This window comes from Mustelus asterias, chromosome 9, assembly GCF_964213995.1.
Source record: "Mustelus asterias chromosome 9, sMusAst1.hap1.1, whole genome shotgun sequence".
Classification (NCBI taxonomy): Eukaryota; Metazoa; Chordata; class Chondrichthyes; order Carcharhiniformes; family Triakidae; genus Mustelus; species Mustelus asterias.
The window spans coordinates 85,416,355-85,438,956 of record NC_135809.1 but is presented as its reverse complement, the minus strand read 5'-3'; the positions used below and the strand labels follow the sequence as shown (position 1 = coordinate 85,438,956).

Sequence of the window (22,602 nt, the reverse complement as noted above, 5' to 3'; positions counted from 1 at the left end):
AATTCCCACGGCGGGCGGCGGGGGGTGTAAATTTCCGGCCCCGTAGTTTCTCAATGGGATAAGGAATGGAACTTTTTGACCGTTCATGAAGCATGATGGGAATTTTACTTTCATATTTATAAACAACAATACTTAGCGTACTGTTTGGATTTCTGGCACTACAGAAATGTTCAACCAAAGAGGAATAAAATGTAGTGCAAAGATATTCTTGTGGTTTGTTGTAGAAAAAAAAAACCTAGCATGATGCTAAATATTCATGAAAGCACCATTCTGTTCACTCCTCTGCAGCAAAGTCTGTTCTCCGAGTGTTTGTATGTCCAAACGTTTGATTTGCTTTATTCTTGTCACATGTATTGGTACACAAAAATATTGTTTCTTGCGTACTCCACAGACAAAGCATACCGTTCATAGAGTACATAAGGGAGAAGGAAAGGAGAGGGTGCATAATATAGTGTTACAGACATAGCTAGGGTGTAGAGAAAGATCAACTTAATATATAATAGGCTCATTCAAAACTCTGATGGCAGCAGGGAAGAAGCTGTACTTGAGTCAGCTGGTATGTGACCTCAGACTTTTGTATCTTTTTCTCATCAAAAGAAGGTTGAAGAGAGTATGTCAGGCGTGCATGGCATCCTTGATTATACTGGCTGTTTTTCTGAGACAGCGGGAAGTGTAGGCAGAGTCAATGGTTGGGAGGCTGGTTTGCGTGATGGACTGGGCTACGTTCACAACCCTTTGCAGTTCCTTGCGGTCTTGGTCAGAGCAGGAGCCATACCAAGCTGTAATACATCCGGAAAGGATGCTTTCTATGATGCATCTGTAAAAATTGGTGAAAGTCATAGCAGACATGCCGCATTTCCTTAGCCTCCTGAGAAAGTAGAGGTGTTGATGGGCTTTAGCGTCAGTGTGGAGGGACCAGGACAGGTTGTTAGTGATCTGAGCATGTAGAAACTTGAAGCTCTCGACCATTTCTACTTCATCCTCATTGATGTAGACAGGGGCATGTCCTTCACTACGCTTGCTGAAGATGCTGACTATCTTCTTTATTTTACTGACATTGAGAGAGAGATTATTGTCATCATGTCAATTCACCAGATTCTCTATCTCTTTCCTGCACTCTGTCTCATTATTGTTTGAGACCCGACCCACGACGGTGGTGTGCAGATGTGCAGGTTAGATAGATTAAGGGGTAAATACATGGGGTTGCAGGGATAGGGCGTAGGATGGGTAGGATGGGATAGGGCGTAGGATGGGTAGGATGCTCCCTCAGAGAGTCGGTGCAGACTCGATGGGCCAAAGGGCCCCCTTCTGCACTGTTGGGATTCCATGATTCTCTGAAAGATCATGACACAACCCCTCGACCAGGCACAATATGGAATGAGCTCCGAGGACCTGTATCAACCTCTTTTAGGAGCAGAGTGTGGCATAAGTGACTGCAGCAATGTGAAAAATGACTTTGTACTGGATAGGATAAATCATGTCTCTTATTGAGCTTTGATTGGGTTAAGTGAAAAAAAAATTCCTTCCCCAAGTCCTTTCTTCAGGGAGAGGAGGGCTGCTTCTAATGGCAGTGTTGAAAGTGTAACATTTCACCCCACCGTGTCAGGTTAGGGAAGGGGAGAATCAACCAGGCTTCCCATTTGTAACTGTTATCAAGTGATCCTGGTGGAAGATATCTTGTGTGTAGGTGTTGGGTGATAATCAGATCAGGTTTCATTGGGTAACTTTCAGTGTCAGGCAATTGTGCTGACATTCCTTACCTTTGACTTCTAGTACAAGAGATTCCGAATAGAATTGTTTCATTTATACAAAAAGGGATTTGAGCATCGCTGACAAGGTCATCATTTGTTGCCCCTCCCTAATTGCCCTTGAATTGAGTGGCTTCTTAAGCCATTTCAGAGGGCAGTTAAGAATCAGCCACATTGCTGTGCATCTGGAATTACATATGGACCAGACCGTGTAAGGATGGCAGATTTAAGTCTTTAAAGTTTATTTATTAGTGTCACAAATAGGCTGACATTGCAGTGAAGTTACTGTGAAAATCCCTTAGTCGCCATATTCTGGCACCTGTTTGGATACACTGAGGGAGAATTTAGCATGGCCAATGCACCTAACCAGCATGTCTTTTGGATTGTGAGAGGAAACCGGAGCACTTGGAGGAAATCCACGCAGACACAGGGAGAACGTGTAGACTCTGCACAGTCACCTAAGCTAGGAATCGAACCTGGGTCCCTGGCGCTGTGAGGCAGCAATGCTAACCACTATGCCACTGTGCCAATTTCCTTCCCTAAAGGGCATTAGTGAACCAGATAGGTTTTTATGACAATCAATGATTATTCCATGGCCACCGTTATTGAGACTATCTTTCAATTCCAGATATTTGAATTAATTAAATTTAAATTCCATCTATTGCCATGGTGGGATTTGATCCCGTTCTCCAAGAACACTAGCCTGGGTGTCTGGATTACTAGTCCAATGAGATCACCATCATGCCACCGGATCCCCACCAACTTTACTCCCAACAAGTAATTGGTGCCTTCAGATATGAGGAAAATGGGAACTGAAGGAATAAACCCTTATCAAGTAATGGTTTTGTTAGAAAGTTTAATGTACAGGCATGTGTAAGAGAGACAAAGAGAGATGAAGCGCTCTTGTGCAGACTGGAAGAGACAAAGAATACAATCGGAAATCTAACCTGTTAGTGGGAATTTACTTGGCTTTTTAATGAGCTCCTGTAAAATTGGATCCAGGACTGTAAATATTAACAAAAGTCAGCAGAACATATCCTGTGTACAACACAACTTTTTTTCTGGTTTGGTTTGGAGTAAGTGGCTGTCGTTGAAAATTGATTCAACTTTGACCACTGTTCATCTTCCGGTCTCAAGGCATCACAACAAAAGCAATAGAGCAGTACTTTATTCAATGGACAGGTTAACAACTTATACATTTGGTGATGTGATAAAAGCAGCAATGCAAGACTAGCCTAAAGATCTTGCAAAGGATACAGTTAGGTTAAGAGGGAAATGAGTGTGGTCAGTTTGGAGTTATTTTAAGCCAAGATAAATAACTCATTGATGTGGGGAAGGAAAGCGCATTGATAATTTTGTCTGGCAAGGTAAGGAAAGGCTGTACCCACTTGAAGTTGGTGAGCCTGATCAGCTGGTGTCCTCTCTGCTCACATGGTGTGATTTGGGCCTGTCCTCGTATGACCAAATGTTTGCTCAGTCTGCCTTCAAAGATTGAGAAAGCACATGTGTAAAAGAAATGAGTTCAGATCAGGGAAGGTTGTTGTTCGACCAGTGGGATACCTGTCTATATAGGTTAACATTAGGGCAGCACAGCACAGCCGAAACATAATGTGGTCCAACTATTTAACAGACTGACCAGCTGATGGAATATCTATGGCTTAGAACACTGACATAATCCATTCATATGATAGCATTGGAGTGATTAAATTATCTGCTGTTCATAGTGGATAAGATTGGGTAAAGTCTTCCTTTTCTTCCCTTCCAGCCAATGTGAAGTGAGGGAGTTATGGACCAGGTTAAGGAGAGACAAGCCTGAGCTGCTGGCTAACTTTGAACAGTTTTTATCGAAAGTTTCGACGCACATCCAGGAAGTGCAGCACGACAAGGAAACTATGGAACAGGCATTGAAGCGGTAATCCGTTGTAATCTTTAGTAAGCTTGGACTGCGCCTTGTGTTCAAATGTTGCAGAAATTGACTTGGTTCCTGATGATTATCCAGCAATCCCCACTGCAAAATGTTTATTTACAGATTCCAGGTGAAGCCAGAAACTGAGTTAGGCCATAATGTCTTCTACACCCATAGTGAATAGGGTCAGCACTAACTGTCGAGGCTGGCAAAGAAAGTATGTATACTTGGGTCATTAAATTCTTGACAGGAGGAGAGAAAATAGCAAGAAGAGAATCAAAATGTCATGCAAAGGTGTCAGAAATGAAATTTTAAGCTTTCTGCCTGAATGTTTGATTCCTATTGCTTTCCCGCTCTTAAATTAAAATGCTATTTTTCTTTGTTCATCACTGTTTCCGTGTTAAATTAAGAAAAGGTTATTTCAAGATGATTTGTTTTGTTCAGTATCTGCCTGTTGCCGCAAGTAGTGTGAAAGTGTGCAGAGAGTTTCTATTTTCTAGTCTGAAGCTCCTTTCTTTCCCTTAAATCCAGGAGGGAGTGCGATCATGACCGAGAGGTCCGATACCTGTATGAAGAAATGGAGCAACAGATTAAAAAAGAGAAAGAGAAGCTGTTGAGTCAGGTAACTGAGTTTGCTTTGGAGGCATTGTCAATTCAATTATCTTCCATTTCTGTTAAACAGCTTTTAATAAAGTTCATTCCCTCAGAACTCTGGATATGAACTTATGTTTTGGTGTATCCCAAGGAACCTATCCATTATATGTTAAATTTGGCACATGGCATTTATATTTCATTCATCCAGCATTAATAAAGCAGATAATCTAGTCATTTATCTCACTGTGGCTTGTGGGACCTTACTATACACAAATAGGTGTTTCCCTCAAGATAACAATGAATACACTTCAAAGGTACTTTGTTGGCTGTGAAAGCACTTTGGGAAGTCATGCGATTGTGAAAGATGATATATAAATTCAAGTTCTTCCCTTTTCCTTAAAGTGACTAGAAAATCTTTTGAAAGATGTTAGCTGAAGGATACATTTTGGTTGGGATGCTGGGAAAACTCCTCTTCAAGTAGTGCCATGGGATTGTTGACATCTACTGAGCGGGCAGCCAGGATGGTGCATTAATGTTTCTTCTGAAAATATGTTACTTCATACTATGCAGCACCATCTTGGTTTTTCATTGACTCATCAGCCGAGTTTACCTGCTCAAATCTCTGGAGTGGAGGTTAAACCCATAACCTTCTGATTCAAAGGCAGAATCTGACCACTGAGCCAGGGCTGGCATCTTGTACTGGAGAAAGAGGGAACGGTTATTCTGGAACCTAACTGGTCATGAGCAGAGAACAAATGAAGCATTTTACAGCAGGTTAACCAAGGGTAGGGTGGCCAGATGTCATAGAGCCATAGAGGTTTACAGCATGGAAACAGGCCTTATGGATTACCTTGTCCATGCCACCCTATTTTTACCACTAGTCCAATTTGGCCAACATCCCTCTATACCCATCTTTTAAAAGACAAAATTGTACCCGCCTCTATTACTGCCTCCAGCAGCTCGTTCCAGACACTCATCACCCTCTGAGTGAAAGAATTGCCCCTCTGGACCCTTTTGTATCTCTCCCCTCTCACCTTAAACCCTGCCCTCTAGTTTTAGACTCCCCTATAGATGTTGACTATCTATCTTATCAATGCCCCTCATTATTTTATAGATTTAGATGTCTGTGTATTCCAGGGACAGTCCCCAGATGAGGTACTGTGTTCCTGGGCAAACAACATTCTCTGGAAGAGACCCCAGTTAATGAAACTCAGCCCCAAACAAATACAATTAGTGACTACTTGGGTTCAAATTGGAAACCACGTGACCCCAAGCTGCCCTGGGGTTAGTCAATAAAGTGGCTGGGGCTGTGTGGCAGTGAGTGCTTGGATTGGCAGAAGGGATGCCAATCGCCCTTCAAGCAGAAGAAGGGTGGACTCACGAAGGCACTTCAGTTTATAGAGGGGTCAAGTCCCTGGATCGTGACCAGGTCTTGCACATATTTCCTATGAAATTTGTTTGAAGGGAAAACAGCCCTAGAGCGAAATTGGCCAAGTACTGTTGCTGCTAGTAACAGGACTGATGGGCAGTGAGTGGAATGAGGCAGTGTGGATGTCCCAGGAACTGGATTAGAGCGTGCTCCATGGTCTTGGGTAATGTGGGCAAATGGGCTGTGCTCCTGTATTTGATTTAAAAATATGGTTACTCCAAGGAAGGACAGAGTATTATAACCAGCTCAGTTTTACCACAGGATGCTAAAGAAAGGCTAACTAGTACACTGCAGCATTTTAATTGACTTGCTCTTGCAATACATCCCTGCAGGATATATGGAAGCACAGCGATCGAAACCATCAGCTGCAGAGAGAACTGAAGAGTAAGGAGCAGGACTTAGAAAATATAATTCTCAAGCAGAAGAAGGTATGATGTGGCTTACATGAAGGCTCACAGGTCTTTTCAACGTATTGGTTAACTATGGGTTGTTTTTTGACAATTTTTCCATAGAGAAAATTTTGTGGGAGGGGGAGAAATAGAGTTCCATTTAAGAAGTTTAAAATATAGTCTGCGTGATTGCTAACAGAAACATTCAATTTCTCCACCACCGATGAAAAGTGGCACTAGTGTGTACAGAATATTGAAGGGCCTGGATAGAGTGGATGTGAAGAAGATGTTTCCATCAGTGGGAGAGACTAGGATCTAAGGGCATAGTCTAAGAGTAAAGGGGTGACCATGTAGAACCGAGATGAGGAGGAATTTCTTCAACCAGAGGGTGGTGAATCTGTAGAATTCATTGCCATAGAAGGCTGTGGAGGCCTTGAGTGTATTTAAGACAGAGATAGACAAGTTCTTGATTGGTAAGGGGATCAGAGATTCTGGGGAAAAGACGGCAGAATGGGGTTGAGAAACATATCAGTCATGATTGAATGGTGGAACAGACTCGATGGGCCGAATGGCCTAATTCTGCTCCCATATCTTATGGTATCCAATATGCACTGTGGGAACACACCAAGGTACTTTGGGCATCGCATCCAAATCCATGACCACTACCATCTAGAAGGACAAGGGGAGCAGATGTCTGGGAATACCACCACCTGGAGGTTCCTCTCCAAGCCACTCACCATCCTCACTTGGAAATATATAGTTTAAAGTTTATTTATTAGTGTCACAAGTAGGTTCACATTAACACTGTAATGAAGTTACTGTGAAAATCCCCTGATCGCCACACTCCAGCTCCTGTTCGAGTACACTGAGAGTGAATTTAGCATGGTCAATCCACCTAACTGTCACATCTTTTGGACTGTGGGAAGAAACCCACACACACAAAGGGATAATGTGCAGACTCCGCACAGTGCCCCAAGCTGGGAATCGAACCTGGGTCCCTGGTGCTGTGCGGCATCAGTGCTAACCACTGTGCTACCTATGCCGCTATTCTTTCACTGTTGCTAGGTCAAATCTTGGAACTCCTTCCCTAACAGCACTGTGGCTGTACCTACATCTCAGCAGTTGTTGAGGTTCAAGAAGGCAGCTCATCACCACCTTCTGAAAGGCAATGAATGACGGGCAATAAGTGTTGGCCTAGCCACATCCTACAAATGAATATTTTTAAAAAATTCTTTATTCACGAGTGTTTTATCTGAACAATTGTACCTAGATGAAAGATAGCTATAATGTAAATGTTCCAAATGTTAAAATTGTTCCACAAAACTGTAAATTATATATTTGTTAGCCTATTACAATAAGCACCAGATGCCCATTTTGTTGAAGTCTTTGGTCCAGGTTGCTCAGGAGGTGATTTTTGCCAGCCTTTCATTCTGACTATAAACTGTAAGAAATATCAAAAGAGATATAGACACAGTCGAACGGCTTTGAGGGCAAGCTTTCTCTACATGACAGAATCAGTAAGAGTGACCACCACATAGTTCTTGTGGAGATGAAATCTGTCTTCATATTGACTATGCCTTCCATTGTGTTGTCTGGCACTATCACCGTGCTAAATGTGATAGATTTTGATCAGATCCAGCAGCTCAAAACTGGGCACTCGTGTAACACTGTGGGCCATCAGCAGCGGCAAGATTGTATTCAACCACAATCTGTAACCTCATGGTCCAACATATTTCCCGCTCTAGCATACCATTGAGCTGGGGGAATCAAGCCTGGTTCAATGAAGAGTGAAGGAAGGCATTCGGGGAGTGGTACCAGGCATGCCTAACAATGAGGTGTCAACCTGGTGAAACTAGAACACAGGACTACTTGCATGCCAACCAGAGGAAGAAGCAAGTAATAGACAGAGCTGAGAAATCCTGCAGCCAACAAATTAGATCCATCTCTGCAGTCCTGCCACATTCAGTCATAAATGGTGGTGGACAACAGAAGGAAGAGGAGGAAGTCCCACAATTATCCCCATTCTCCATTATAGGGGAGTGCAGCACATCTGTACCAAATACAAGACTGAAGCATTTGCGACCATCTTCATCCAGAAGTACTGCATGGATGAGTTTTAAAGTAAAAAATGTTTATTTATTAGTCCAAGTAAGGCTCACGTTAACACTGCAATGAAGTTACTGTGTCTCGGCCTCCTCCTGAGGTTGTAGTGTCACTGATGCCTGTCTTCAGCCAATTCGATTTACTCCATGCAATATCAAGAAATGGCTGAAAGCACTGAATATTGCAAAGGCTGTGGTCCCTGACCACTTTCCAGCAATATTACTGATGACTTGTGTTCCAGAATTAGTCATTACCCTAGCCAAACTGTTCCTGTACAGTTATAACACTGGCAATGTGGGAAATTGCCCAAGTGTGTCTCATCCATAAAAGCAGGAAAAATCTAACCTGGGCAATTACTGTCCCATCAGTCTACTCTCAATCACCACCAATGTAATGGAAGGTGTCATCAATAGTGCTATCAAGAAACACTTACTCAGAAATAACCTGCTCACTGATGCTCAGTTTAGGTTCCCACAGGGCCCTTCAGCTCCTGATCTCATTGAGGCCTTGTTCTAAGCATGGACAAAAGAGCTGAGCTGAAGAAGTGAGGTGAGTGTGACTGCCCTTGACCCCGAGTCAGTCTTTGACAGAGTGTGGCATCAAGGGCCTATAAAAGGTGAAGGCGGGAAAATCAGTACGGAGCCAGTAGAAATGGCAGAGGTGCTTAATGAGTATTTTGCCTCGGTTTTCACAGAGGAGAAGGACATGGGTGGATGTACTGTGGGCTTGCGGTGGACTGAAAAGATTGAGTATGTGGAATCTTTGAATGGCATCAAAATAGATAAGTCGCCGGGTCTGGATGGGATGTACCCCAGGTTACTGTGGGAGACGAGGGAAGAGATTGCAGAGCCTCTGGCGATGATCTTTGCGTCATCGATGGAGACGGGAGAGGTGCCGGAGGATTGGAGGATTGCGGATGTGGTTCCTATTATCAAGAAGGGGAATAGGGATAGCCCAGGAAATTACCGACCGGTGAGTCTAACCTCAGTGGTTGGTAAACTGATGGAGAAGATCCTGAGGGACAAGATTTATGAGCATTTGGAGAGGTTTAGTATGCTCAAGAATACTCAGCATGGCTTTGTCAAAGGCAGATCGTGCCTTACGAGCCTGGTGGAGTTCTTCAGAAATGTGACTAAACACATTGACGAAGGGAAAGCGGTAGATGTGGTTTATATGGATTTTAGCAAGGCGTTCGATAAGGTCCCCCATGCAAGGCTTCTAGAAAAAGTGAGAGGGCATGGGATCCAAGGGGCTGCTGCCCGGTGGATCCAGAACTGGCTTGCCCAAAGGAGGCAGAGAGTGGGTATAGATGGGTCTTTTTCTAAATGGAGGTCGGTCACCAGTGGTGTGCCCCAGGGATCTGTTCTGGGACCCTTGCTGTTTGTCATTTTCATAAATGACCTGGATGAGGAAGTGGAGGGATGGGTTGGTAAGTTTGCCGACGACACGAAGGTTGGTGGGGTTGTGGATAGTCTGGAGGGATGTCAGAAGTTACAGAGGGACATAGATAGGATGCAAGACTGGGCGGAGAAGTGGCAGATGAACTTCAACCCAGATAAATGCATAGTGGTCCATTTTGGCAGGTCAAATGGGATGAAGGAGTACAATATTAAGGGAAAGACCTTTAGTACTGTGGAAGATCAGATGGACCTTGGGATCCGAGTCCATAGGACTCTAAAATCGGCCCCGCAGGTGGAGGAGGTGGTTAAGGCGATGTATGGTGTGCTGGCCTTTATCAATCGAGGGATTGAGTTTAGGAATCTGGGGATAATGATGCAGCTATATAAGACCCTTGTCAGACCCCACTTGGAGTACTGTGCTCAGTTCTGGTCGCCTCATTACAGGAAGGATGTGGAAAAGATTGAAGGGGTGCAGAGGCGATTTACAAGGATGTTGCCTGGATTGAGTGGCATGTCTTATGAGGATAGGCTGAGGGAGCTCGGTCTTTTCTCCTTGGAGAGACGTAGGATGAGAGGAGACCTAATAGAGGTATATAAGATGTTGAGAGGCATAGATCGGGTGGACTCTCAGAGGCTTTTTCCCAGGGTGGAAATGGCTGCTACGAGAGAACACAGGTTTAAGGTGCTGGGGGGTAGGTACAGGGGAAATGTTAGGGGGAAGTTTTTCACACAGAGGGTGGTGGGCGAGTGGAATCGGCTGCCGTCAGTGGTGGTGGAGGCAAACTCAATCGGGTCTTCTAAGAAACTCCTGGATGAGTACATGGGACTTAATAGGATGGAGGGTTATAGGTAGGCCTAAAAGGTAGGGATATGTTCGGCACAACTTGTGGGGCCGAAGGGCCTGTTTTGTGCTGTAGTTTTATATGTTTCTAAGGAGCTCCAACAAAATTGGAGTTAATGGGTAACAGGGAGAAAACTCTCTGCTGGTTGGAGTTATGGCTCGCAAAGGAAGATGATTGTGGTTGTTGAATATTAATCATGTCAGTCCCATGGCATCACTGCAGGAGTTCTTTGGTAGTGTCCTGGCCCAACCACGTTCAACTGCTTCGTCAATGACATTCCCTCTATTGCAAGGTCAGAAGTGGGATGTTCGCTGAAGATTAAATGTTCATCATAAATTGTGACTCCATAGATATTGAAGTAGTCCATGTCCATATGCAGCAAGACCTGGACAACATTCATGCTTGTGGTGATATGATTTGCACTACACAAGTGTCAGGCAAAGACCATTTCCAACAAGAGTCAATCTATTCATCTCCCCTGACATTACCACTTCTGAAGCCTGCTCTATCAACATCCTGGGGGTCACCATTGACCGGACATTAACTGTCCCAGCCATATAAATACTGTGGCTACAAGAGTAGGTCAGATGCTGGGAATTCTGCAGAGAGTAGCTCACCTTCTGTCTCCCCAAAGCCTGTCCACCATCTACAAGGCTCAAATAAGGAGTGTGATAGAATACTCTATTTGCTTGGATGAGTGCAGCTCCAACAATACTCGAGAATACCATCTATAAGATGCACTGTAGCAACTCACCAAGTTTCCTTCGCGAACACCTTCTAAACCTGTGACCGCTACTATCCAGAAGGACAAGAGCAGCAAATACGTGGGAACACCAACACCGTCAAGTTCCTCTCCAAGTCACTCACTGTCCTGATCTGGAAATATATCACCGTTCCTTCACTGTTACTGACTCAATCCTGGAACTCCCTTCTTAACAATAATGTGGGTGTACCTACACCACAGTTGTTCAAGATGGCAGCTCTCCAGAACCTTCTCAAGGGCAATTATGTATTGACAACAGATGCTGCCTTAACCAGTGACATCAACACCACGTGAAAGCAATTTAAAAAGTGTAGCTTTGTTTAAGCCAAACACGATGTGTATATAATAAAGCAACTTAGTTTTTTTGGCTTTGCCTCATTAGATTTTTTTTCTCAGTCTACCTTCTAAATGTTTATATGTAGGGGCATGACTGAAAGACTCCCTGTTCAGTTCTGACTGCAAAGTGATACTATTACTGTAAAGTTAGATATTGGGTAATTTGGATACACTTTGAAACAGGAAAGAGACTGCTTTTTTTGGAGTGATCAGCACGGCTACAGCAGAGAGAATGGCAAAGGCAGGATCTGAATAGTGATTTTGTTGTGAGAAGGTCACCTGGGAATACTTTCTTTTCTTTCTTTTTGGCCGATGCTCAATATCACTGCTACCAGTCAGTGAGCTAAAGCTAAAGGTCTGTAGGTGTAAGTCCTACTTGATGTATCTTAATGTTTCTGTGTGATGGAGGGAGGGTGTAGCAGCAATGGAGCATCAATTGCTTGAGGCCAGATTTGGAAAATAACATTCTGTTCAGGTAAATACAGTAAATTTTAACTATTCCTAAAAAGCGATATTCCTCTGTGGAATGGGCTTTTACTCTTCCGTGGTAGTAAATATTTCAATCTTTCCTTTCCTCTTTTGGAGATGGTTGGATATTCCTTTCCTTAACCTCTTAACAGACTTGGATGGCTGTTAAATATGAATAAGGCCTCTCACCTGTATTTGAAACAAGTGCTACCTGCAAAATATAAGGTAAAATGTGCATGCAGCAGCAAGAGAAATTCAAACCAAATTGTTTTGACAAAGATATGATTTAACGACTGATAACTTGTTTTCTCAGAGTTAAGAAAATAGGGTGGAGGGGAGAGTCTTTTCTTAAAATTCATTTTTACGGACGTCGCTGGCTGGGCCAACATTTATTGCTCATCTCTAACTGCCCTCCGTTTCAAAGGACGTTTGAGAGTCAACCACATCGCTGTGGGTTTGGAGTCACATGTAGACCAGACTAGGTAGGAACAGCAGATTTCCTTCCTGAAAGGACATTAGTGAACCAGATGGGTTTTTCTGACAATCGACAATGGTTTCATGGTCATCATTAGACTTTTAATTCCAGATTTTCTTTATTGAATTCAAATTTCACCATCTGCTGTGGTGGGATTTGAACCCGGGTCCCCAGAGCATTACCCTGGGTCTCTGGATTGCTAGTCCAGTGACAATTTCACTGTGCCCCTGCCTCTCCCTTAGTGGGATGCTCTTTCGGAGAGTTGGTGCAGACCCGATAGGCTGAATGGCCTCTTTCTGTCCTGTAAGAATTCCTTCAGCTTAAACACCTTAAATCACTGTAAACCCTCTACCAAGCGTACAGAAAAGTACGTTAGCCCTCTGTCCAAAACTTAGCGTGCTTGCATGTAATGAGAAATTGTGAAGGTGGCTTCATGTCTCCCAGGATTTCCAATAAAGCACTATTTCCTTGATCTTTCTTAAAGCATCTGTCTTATTGTTTTTTAGTTTATGGTTCTCTTTCTGCTGAATGCAACATGTTTTACAGCTGTGCCTTTGTTTCAGATAGTTGAAGTGAGAGGCCTCATTCATACACGTTTTATGCCACAGTGCTTCTTCTCATTTATTGGTCCCTAAACCATCCAAGGATGTAAACAATCCTCTGATTCATGTGCTCATGCCAACCCTGCTGTGATAAAAGCCTGTGTTCCCAGTGCTTTTCTTATCAGTGGTTCCAAGAAGGGCTTTTTGAGAACTTGATTCAAACAAATCCCTTCCACATTATAGGCCCCCTCTCTTTAAAAATAAAAGCAATATAAAAATATCTCAATATTTTTACAGAAACCTGCCCTTCCACCTCTGCAATGGGTATGCCACTGCTAGTATCTCCTAGGCTGTCATTATTCACAGTAACTCATGTGGAGACATCAGTAATGTAATAATTTAAAAAGGAATGGATGCTCTTATATACTTGGATGGTCGTCACATATCAAACCAATAGATTGATATCTAGGACTGTCAAAGATAGTGATGCAAACAAATGAATAAAACCCTGGAGGTCGATGTTTGATACATAGTGAATAAATAGCATTCCTTTATGGAAGTAACACACCTCAATCAAAATAACTACAAAAACTGGCAGCACATTTACTTTCCAAGTTCATTGGGATCTGAGGGAACGACCATTTGATTTAAAAATTATTCAAGCTCCCAATGGTTCACTTTGTGAATACAGTTAATAATATCCTTCTACAGAATTCAAAAGTCTTGGGTTTACTTACTCTGCTGTGTAAGAAATGTACTCCCTAAACCTCTCCACCTCTCTAATCCTCTCTCCTGCTTTAAGCGTACTCCTTAAACCTCTCCACCTTTCTAATCCTTTCTCCTGCTTTAGGTATACGCCCTAAACCTCTCCACCTCTCTAATCCTCTCTCCTGCTTTAAGACAATTCTTAAAAACCTGTAATGTAATAATTATATAATGTAATAATCTAGGCGCAATTCAGATCCGACTTGGAAATCTGCTTTCAGGCGCCCCCATGCGCACTCAGCCTGAAGAAAAAAATCGCGGGTCTGGATCGCGCTGTGGGCAGGGCTTAGCATGCCCGAAATGATCAGAGCTCTGAACTGAGCATGCGCAGTTAGAAAAAAATTTGAAAAAACACGCCCGTGTCAGATGGCTCTGGGCCCCAGAAAGCAGAGAAAGTGGGAGCGAAAAGCGGGAGCGATGGCACCCACAGACATCACTGTCCCCCTTCTCCACCCATCCCCCGCTTCCCAGACCGATCGCGACTCCCTGCCCCCTTCTCCCCCACCAATTGCCCGCAGAGTGGCAGCAGACCTCCCTGCCCCCCCCTCCCCCCCCCCCCCCCCCCACCAGAGTTCCATCTGCCCCCACCCCGGCCAGTGAGTGACCCGGGCCTCTTCCCCCCTCCCCCCCCAACCAAAGATACATCTTACCCGCCTCCTTCCTCCACCCTCCCCCCAGAGAACGATCTGGCCTCACTCCTCCTCTCCCCCACCCCGAGAATTATCTGGCCTCACTACCCCCGCACCCCTTCCCAGTGAATGATTTGGCCTCACACAGCACCCCCTCCTCCTCTCCCAGAGAATGATCTGGCCTCACTTTCACTTCCCTCCCCCCCCCCCCCCCCCCCGCCTCCCCACCCCCAGAGAATGATCTGGTCTCACTCCCCCGCCACCAGAGAATGATCTGGTCTCACTCCCCCGCCACCCCCCTCAGAGAATGATCTGGCCTCACTCCCCCCAACACCACCCCCCCCCCCCACCCCCACCCCCCCCCACCCCAAGAGAATGATCTGGCCTCACTCCCCCGCCACCCCCCCCCCCCCAGAGAATGATCTGGCCTCACTCCCCCGCCACCCCCCCCCCCCCCCCCCCCAGAGAATGATCTGGCCTCACTCCCCCAAACGCCCCCCCCCCCCCCAAGAGAATGATCTGGCCTCACTCCCCCGCCACCGCGCCCTCCCCCCCCCCCAAGAGAATGATCTGACCTCACTCCCCCCACCGAAGAGAATGATCTGGCCCCACTCCCCACCCACCCCCTTCACCACCCCCCAAGGAACATTTGGGCCGCCTCCCTCCCCCCACCCCACACCAGACAACGATCGGGCCCTCCCCCGCCCCTCCACTACCAGACAACGATCGGCCCTCCCCCCCCCAACCAGAGAATGATCTGGCCCGCCTCCATCCCTCCCCCCCTCCACCACCGATCTGAGTCAGAGAGCCGTTGGAAGCTCTGAGCTCGCCTCTTCAGCAGCTGGAGTGCCCGATTCAGACTTTTATTCAGCATGTCCATTTTGGCGCGATTCCGGATTGGCGAATGCGGTGGTAAAGGGGGAAATGCTGATAAAGTTGGGCGGGCAGTTCGTTAATTCAATTGAAATACATGCAAATACATTTAAATCGCTGTTGTGCCCGTTTCGGGTGCGAATCGGATCACGGCCATTCCCGGGTCTCAGTAAAGTGTCCATCTGCGCAGACGTGGGCGCGGATCGCGTTAATGGCCTCACACCTTCACCACGTTTTGACGCAATGGTAAAATAGGGTCCTTGATGTCAAAATGTTGTTTGTTTATCAATCCTATGAAGAACTTCAGGATGTTTTACTGTACATAAATGCAAGTTGGTATTGAATGAATTGATCTCAGTTGAAGTGCTCTCAGGGAAGGGAGAGGGAAATTCACTCAGAGCTCCGATGAATTAAACAGAGTTAAGATTTTGACTCCAGTGTGACTCTTCTTCGGAACCTGCTGAATTTCCAGCACTTCCTCTTTTTTAATTTCAGATCTCCAGCAACCTCAATACTTTGCTTTTATTCCAATCAATGCAGTTACGTTTAGGCCGAGTTGGTTGGCCTTGTAGTCTGTCGTGTCAATTCGAGGTCTAAAAGGGTTCGTTATACCCAGTGTTTAGGCTCACATAGGGAAAACTGGTCATTTGTGAAAGACATCAGAGAGCAACTGACACCTATAGGATCATACACCCTCCAGCATCCTCCAGATATGAAGTAGTAAAGTTGTGGGGAAAGAAAGAATATCCCAATTAACTGCATGAAGTTAGGAAGATCTAATCCCTTAAATTACCCATTTTAAGTCATAGAATCCCTACACTGCAGAAGGAGGCCAATCGGCCCATCAGGTCTGCACCATTCTCCGAAAGAGCATCTTACCCAGCCCACTCCCTTGCCCTATACTCATAACCCCGTGCATTTACCATGGCTAATCCGCCTAACCTGCACATCTTTGAGACTAAGGGCAATTTTAACATGGCCAATCCACCTAACCTGCACATCTTTGGATTGTGGGAGGAAACCAGAGCACCCGGAGGAAACACACGCAGACATAGGGAGAACGTGCAAAATCCACACAGTCACCCAAGGCCAGAATTGAACCCAGGTCCCTGGCGCTGTGAGGCAGCAGTGCTAAAGCTTCCCAGTATGAAGGTGCTGTAAAACAACCAGAAAAGATGCTGCAGACTGAAGAAGCAGTTAGCTATGAACTGGCCTCACGAGACCAAAAGCGAGATGAGAGAATCCTCAATGGAGACAAATGCTTAGAAATCAAAAACTGAAGTGGTACTTGGCAAATATTTAATTTGTAGCGAATCGCATCTAACTACTTTTTAATTTAAGTCTATAAAGTTGTTTACTTAGAAATTTCCTAGTATTTGTAGGAGGGATAATAAAGCTGAACTGTTGAATGGTGTGACATTTGTGAGACAGTGGATATGTGCATTCATATTCCAAATGCATATTTTCTTATTTTCTTTGAAGGGCACTCCTGCTAGTCAAGTTTTAACATGAGGCAAGTTACTGACTGGCCTAAACTGGATAGCTTCTGAAAGTTGGCATTGACTATGTGATTACTGCATGCCTATTCAATATAATACAAGCAGTAGGTACACATTCTGCTGCCTGCTCATCGTAATAATAGTCGAGTGCAGCCAGCAATAATCATGCTATTCATTGGCCGCACACATCAGCAAAGGGCCCAATATTGCTACTTGCTAGCATTACTTAAAGCTAGCCTGCAATACTTAAAGTTGGCCTGGACCTCTTAAAAGGAAGGTGCATTGTGACTTGTGGCGGCAATGAAATCACATGTAACTGAACTGTAAAACAAACAGCAATCTCTGAGCATGGGAGAGCGCGTGCATCAAGGAAGTCAATGCTAAAGGTTTAACCCCCAGGACTTACATACAGTGCTGCAAGCAGTCCAATGCTTTCCCACAAGGTGGTTAAGGTCAGCGAATGCCTTTCAAATGCCACATCTTACTAACTCCACCATTAACCTAACACTCTTCAATTCAATACATTCCTATAACTCACTTATCTATGTCAATCATGACTCTTATGCAACATGCATAGCTTCAACATTTGGTACTGTTTTCAAACTCCACAGCTTACACGCACTGTCAGCCATGACAGTCACTTGACCAAATGTATTGCATAGCACTCACTGACATACTTCCCTCTCTTTAGCAGGGCCAAGTGGTGTTGAAGGTATCTTGGTGAGTTGCTGCAATACACCTATATGGTGCACACTTCTGTCAGTATGCTCTGATGATGGAGGGAGTGAATCTTTAAGCTGGTTAATCGGCTGTTTTGTTCTGGATGGTGTCGAGCTTCTCGAGTGTTGTTGGAGCTGCACTCATCCAGGCAAGCGGAGAGTATTCCGTCACACTCCTGACTTGTGACTTGTAAATGATGGGACAGGCTTTGTGTAACCATCCAAAACTCTGCTCCCTATAACTCACACCATATCACATTCACCTGTCACCCTGTGCTCGCTGACCTGGTTAGGTGCATTGGCCATGCTAAATTCTCCCTCAGTGTACTGGAACAGGCACCGGAGTGTGGCGACTGGGGGATTTTCACAGTAACTTAATTGCAGTGTTAATGTAAGCCTACTTGTGACACTAATGAATAAAGTTTTAAAAAAAAGATGTGTGACCTCCAATGGTCATAATTGATGCAGAGCTCAGCCACATGGGTCCAGAAGGGTCAGTGTTTGATCCCTCAGTGGTAGGTTAGCTCTGTGTAGATCAGCAAGGGAGAAATCAGTAGCAAGTAAGGATCAAGAGAAGTAGGGTGGGGAAATAGGAGAGGAAAAGCCACTAAATAAAAAAATGGATGCTATAACATTACATCAAAGGATCTTGTCTGACTGGCTGGCTGTGTTTACAGTTGGAACAACAGCTTGAGGAGTTTAACTATGAACACACAGAAACTAGGATTCAGAATGAAAAGTTGAGGCAGAAGAATGAAGACCTGCAGGAGCAGCTGGATAGAACCAAGCAGGACTTGGAGACTACGCGATTCAACCTCCAGGTTCTCCAGGATGAGGCCCGGTATGATCATCAGCAGAAAGCCAGGTAGGCTGAGTCACTGTCGCTTCACTCCTCATCTTCTATAAGCAAAATATTATACAATCATGAATAACATATAGTGGGATTCAGGTTAGCTCCTATACTTACCTCACATCTTATACTCCTCCCTCAGCCCCCGTTTCAGCTGGTCATTCAGAGGCCAGCTAGGATTCCCCGGAGTCTTTGGGAATTCAGTACTATTCCTCAGGATTTTGCCAGGACCAAACCTGGGGAGAAGAATTATTTAAAAACAAATACTTTCAACAATTCTGTTTATTAAATACAAACTTTATTAGTGATGGGTGGGGTGGAATGGTTGTTTAATTGACAGTGAGGAATCATCCAATCAGCAAATTAAAATTTTGCTTTGCACAAAATTGTTGACCGCGGGAAGACGGGATAGCATGAGGATGGACATGTTGGATGATCCTTGTGGGAAACTTTGGGACAGGGCAGTAGGCTGGAGGAGGTTATGTTATGAAACCTCTGGGAATACGTCCAGTCAGAGTTGACAGCCCAAGGGAGAGCTCTTGGAGATTATTGACAGCTCCCAATCATTGTCAAGGAGATACCTGGTCAGTACCCACTAGAATAGTCTATGGTTTGGGGTTAGATTTTAAGTAACTGCCTCAGGAAAAGAAGAAACAAGCGCTTTGCTTTTCTTGATCTTCATCCACCCCTCTGTCTACCCTTTATTTGGGTACTGCTGGTTTTCAAGTAGGATTCTCCTTTAAAGCTATCTGGTCACAAAAATTATGTTTGAAAAACTTAACAGAATTGTGAAGTTGATTTCTGGGGGTCATTTTAGTATTTAAGGTGGATTACGAAAGTAATTTATTCGAATGAGAAGCTCTTTGGCACAACTTAATGTGATAATGAGGTACTAAATATATGGAAGTTCTTTCTTTAACCTAATCAACAGTACAACTGAAATGAGTGTTGTGCCAAATGTTGTTCTGCCATTTAGATGTCTCTTATTTACCGCCATGCAGAGATTAAAATGCGAATACATCTGGAACTCTCCATGACTTATTAGTGCCTTCTTCCATTGATCATTTAACCATCGTTCTAATTTAATTTATGTTGCCTAATCTTGACCAGTTCCAACAGTAACTATCGTTTCCTCTAGAGTATTTGATCATCTGTTGCTCTGTTCTTGATCGCTATAATCTTCATAATCCGTTAGCTGATAATAGACTTTACAACATTGCCCATAGGTGGATTAAATCCTTACAAAAACCATATTTTCCTCATAACTCAAGATCTAAGTTCCAGATTTCTTTGGCCTGCAATATGCAGCTTCATAAATTTAAATGTTGAGCTGTTCCTTATGGCATTGACTCTTTGCACAGACAGGTTGCTGAATCCCTGGGGTATTCATGCAGAAAGCTATCATGATTGAAGAGAGTAGCAGAGGAGATGAAGTGGATCAAAGGGTAGTAGCTGGAGAAAGCTAAGCTGTAAATTGAAGGAAACAGTGAAGATAAGTGTGGTAATGTTCCAGGACAGGGTCGATGAAAACTAATATGTAGCAGGTTGCTGAATGTTTTGTTACAGTTTTACCTAACTATTCTTCGAGGCTTAGCAAAATCTTATTGCCCTAGCTGTTGCATTCTGAAACACCTCGACTGAGATTATACTAACACCTAATAATACACACACTGTTGTAATTTTTTCCCAAAATTGATAAAGCAATGAGTACTGCTGGTGGGAGTTATTCCACAATTCACCCTGTCACCCTGTGAGAAATAGAGAACAATTCTATTGTTTAGAACCCTTGCTTAAATCTATCACCAGCTAAATTGACCAACCTACTTTAATCCATGTTATTTATTCTGCATTTTAAATATTTAGCTGTAATTTTGTTTCAATCTCCCCTCCTCTCCCCACAAAGAATACAAGTTTGGAATAACAGAATTAGGTTTGAAATGCATTAAATGATTTAGCAATCTGTGTTCCATGTTGTTCATGTTTTGTACTCGATGCTGATGTACAAAACAGTGAGTTGGAACACTCTAAGGCTAATTGAGTCTGCTTTATTGTATCAAGACTACCAAATGGTAATGAAGAGACTCTGAATAATAGTCTACATATGAAGGACAACGTTAATGATCACATCACAAGTGCAGTTGTAATTAGTTATATGTACAAAGCCTCAACTTAAAAACAGTACTGGTTGTCCTTTTTGGTCAAGAGGGTTAAAAGGCTTTGTTTAATTTGCTTTTAGCATCTGTCCTTCAATCTAAAATAAATCCAGCCTATACATTGTGACATCAAATTGCCAACCCATCTATTATGTCTAAAATTGATGTGGTATTAATTAACTGCCTTTAGTCCCAGAGCATCTTCAACTAAAGCTCGGCACAACATCGTGGGCCGAAGGGCCTGTTCTGTGCTGTACTGTTCTATGTTCTATGTTCTAACACCCTTGTCAAAAAAAAACAAATTAGCAGGAGATGATATTGGAATGTAATTGTTGCATCGATGTTTAGTTATCTATATGTGAATACTGTTACAGACAAGAGAGATACAGGCAAATAGACAAAACCTATTTCGTCTTACCACCTGTCTCTAAGCAGAAGGTGTTTGAATTGCTTTTGAAGTATGCGGTGGTGCGGTTTCCCAATCCCTTGGTTTGTGTCATCCAGTTCACTAATAATCTGCATCCAACTTGCATTATGATTATCGCAGAAGGTTAGCTTATTTCACATCCGGTGGCATGGTAGCACAGTGGTTAGCACTGCTGCTTCACAGCTCCAGGGACCTGGGTTTGATTCCCAGCTTGGGTCACTGTCTGTGTGGAGTTTGCACATTCTCCTCGTGTCTGCGTGGGTTTCCTCCGGGTGCTCCGGTTTCCTCCCACAGTCCAAAGATGTGCGGGTTAGGTTGATTGGCTAGGCTAAAAATTGCCCCTAAGTGTCCTGAGTATAGGTTGGAGGGATTGGCAGGTAAATATGTAGGGATATGGGGGTAGGGCCTGGGTGGGATTGTGGTCGGTGCAGACTCGATGGGCCAAATGGCCTCTTTCTGCACTGTAAGGTTTCTATGATTCTATGACATCCAAAAAAAAACCTGAGGAACAAGTATCCACAACACACAAACAGGCGCATGTGCGCACACACATGATTACACAATGAAGTTTTACGACACACGAACCACAGAAGTGAATATTAGTTCACGTGATTTCATGAGTCAGAGAAGTCAAATTCACCAGGGTGCTTTCTTTGTGGCAGGGTTCAGTTCCGATGCGTTTCTGGTTAAATCCTTGAAATGAATGATGCTGTAACACGATGGGCTCTCTATGCTTAGACCACTTGGCAGGCATTGATCAGAGACTTTTAAAATCAAGCAGGCTTCGTGGAATTCAGAGGTGGTAACAGACGACTTAGTTTGCCAGCTTGCTGGAGTTGTGTCCAGCTGATGTTGAAACAGCAGTCTCAGGAGGCATGTAGGGATTTCAAAATGGTCTCTTGAGTCATGTGATCTTCTTTCTCCGCAATGACTTCAAACGGGATGTTTATCTAGTGTCTGGAACTGGCTTTGTTTTCAGGACTGATAATGTCCCAGTCATAAGTCGTTGAAAGAGTTATCATCCATTTTGAGGGTCTGGAGTTGAGAAGCCACTGTCTAGGCAGAGCCACTGACTCCACTGGCAACGTGTGCTTATCAGATGCAAATCACATTCCTTTGGTTCCCTTTTGAAATAGACCTCGACAGTCCTGGGTGTGATATAAGTTCGTTAGTCGCTTTGCAGGCATTATAAGTTTCAATATGTGAGCCTCTTTTGCACTTTGGATTGTAAGTATAAGCTGTTTTAATATTTGTTAGGATATCTTGATTTTTATTTTTAACTGGATTCAAGAATTCGTTGGTATTCTTAGAGGAATTAACATAGTTTGTATTTGCACTTTGTCAAATTCAAAGTAATATTTCAATGTAATCTAAACTATATGTGTAATATATATAGAAACTGAAAAGAAATAAGAGTTATATTACTCATTAAACAGGCTGTAATCTCATCCTGCAAACCTCATGTGCAAACCCCATGAATCCTTAACATATTCTAGAACTCTTCATGATATAAGATTCTAAGTGAGGGATGCTTCAAGAAATTCAAGTTTGTTATAAATATATGACGTATGTTTTTTCCTCAGATAATTTTGTTTACTTAGGGAACGTCTGGGAGGAAGACTAATTATCACATGACTCAGTTGCTATTAAGCCTGGTGATTAATCTCATGATATTTTAGAATTTCTCTTAGC

At 43.7% G+C, this 22,602-nt stretch overlaps 1 protein-coding gene across 2 annotated transcripts in view; it reads left to right on the top strand.

The window, feature by feature from the left end:
• The window catches only part of LOC144498787 (EF-hand calcium-binding domain-containing protein 4B-like), a 157,325-nt gene that overhangs the window by 89,650 nt on the left and 45,073 nt on the right, over positions 1 to 22,602 (top strand). For both annotated transcript variants that reach the window (XM_078220458.1, XM_078220459.1), the window contains exons 5-8: positions 3,514 to 3,660; positions 4,186 to 4,276; positions 6,010 to 6,105; positions 18,158 to 18,345. In XM_078220458.1, the coding sequence (XP_078076584.1) occupies positions 3,514 to 3,660; positions 4,186 to 4,276; positions 6,010 to 6,105; positions 18,158 to 18,345 (522 nt within the window). The remainder of the gene's footprint in view (positions 1 to 3,513; positions 3,661 to 4,185; positions 4,277 to 6,009; positions 6,106 to 18,157; positions 18,346 to 22,602) is intronic.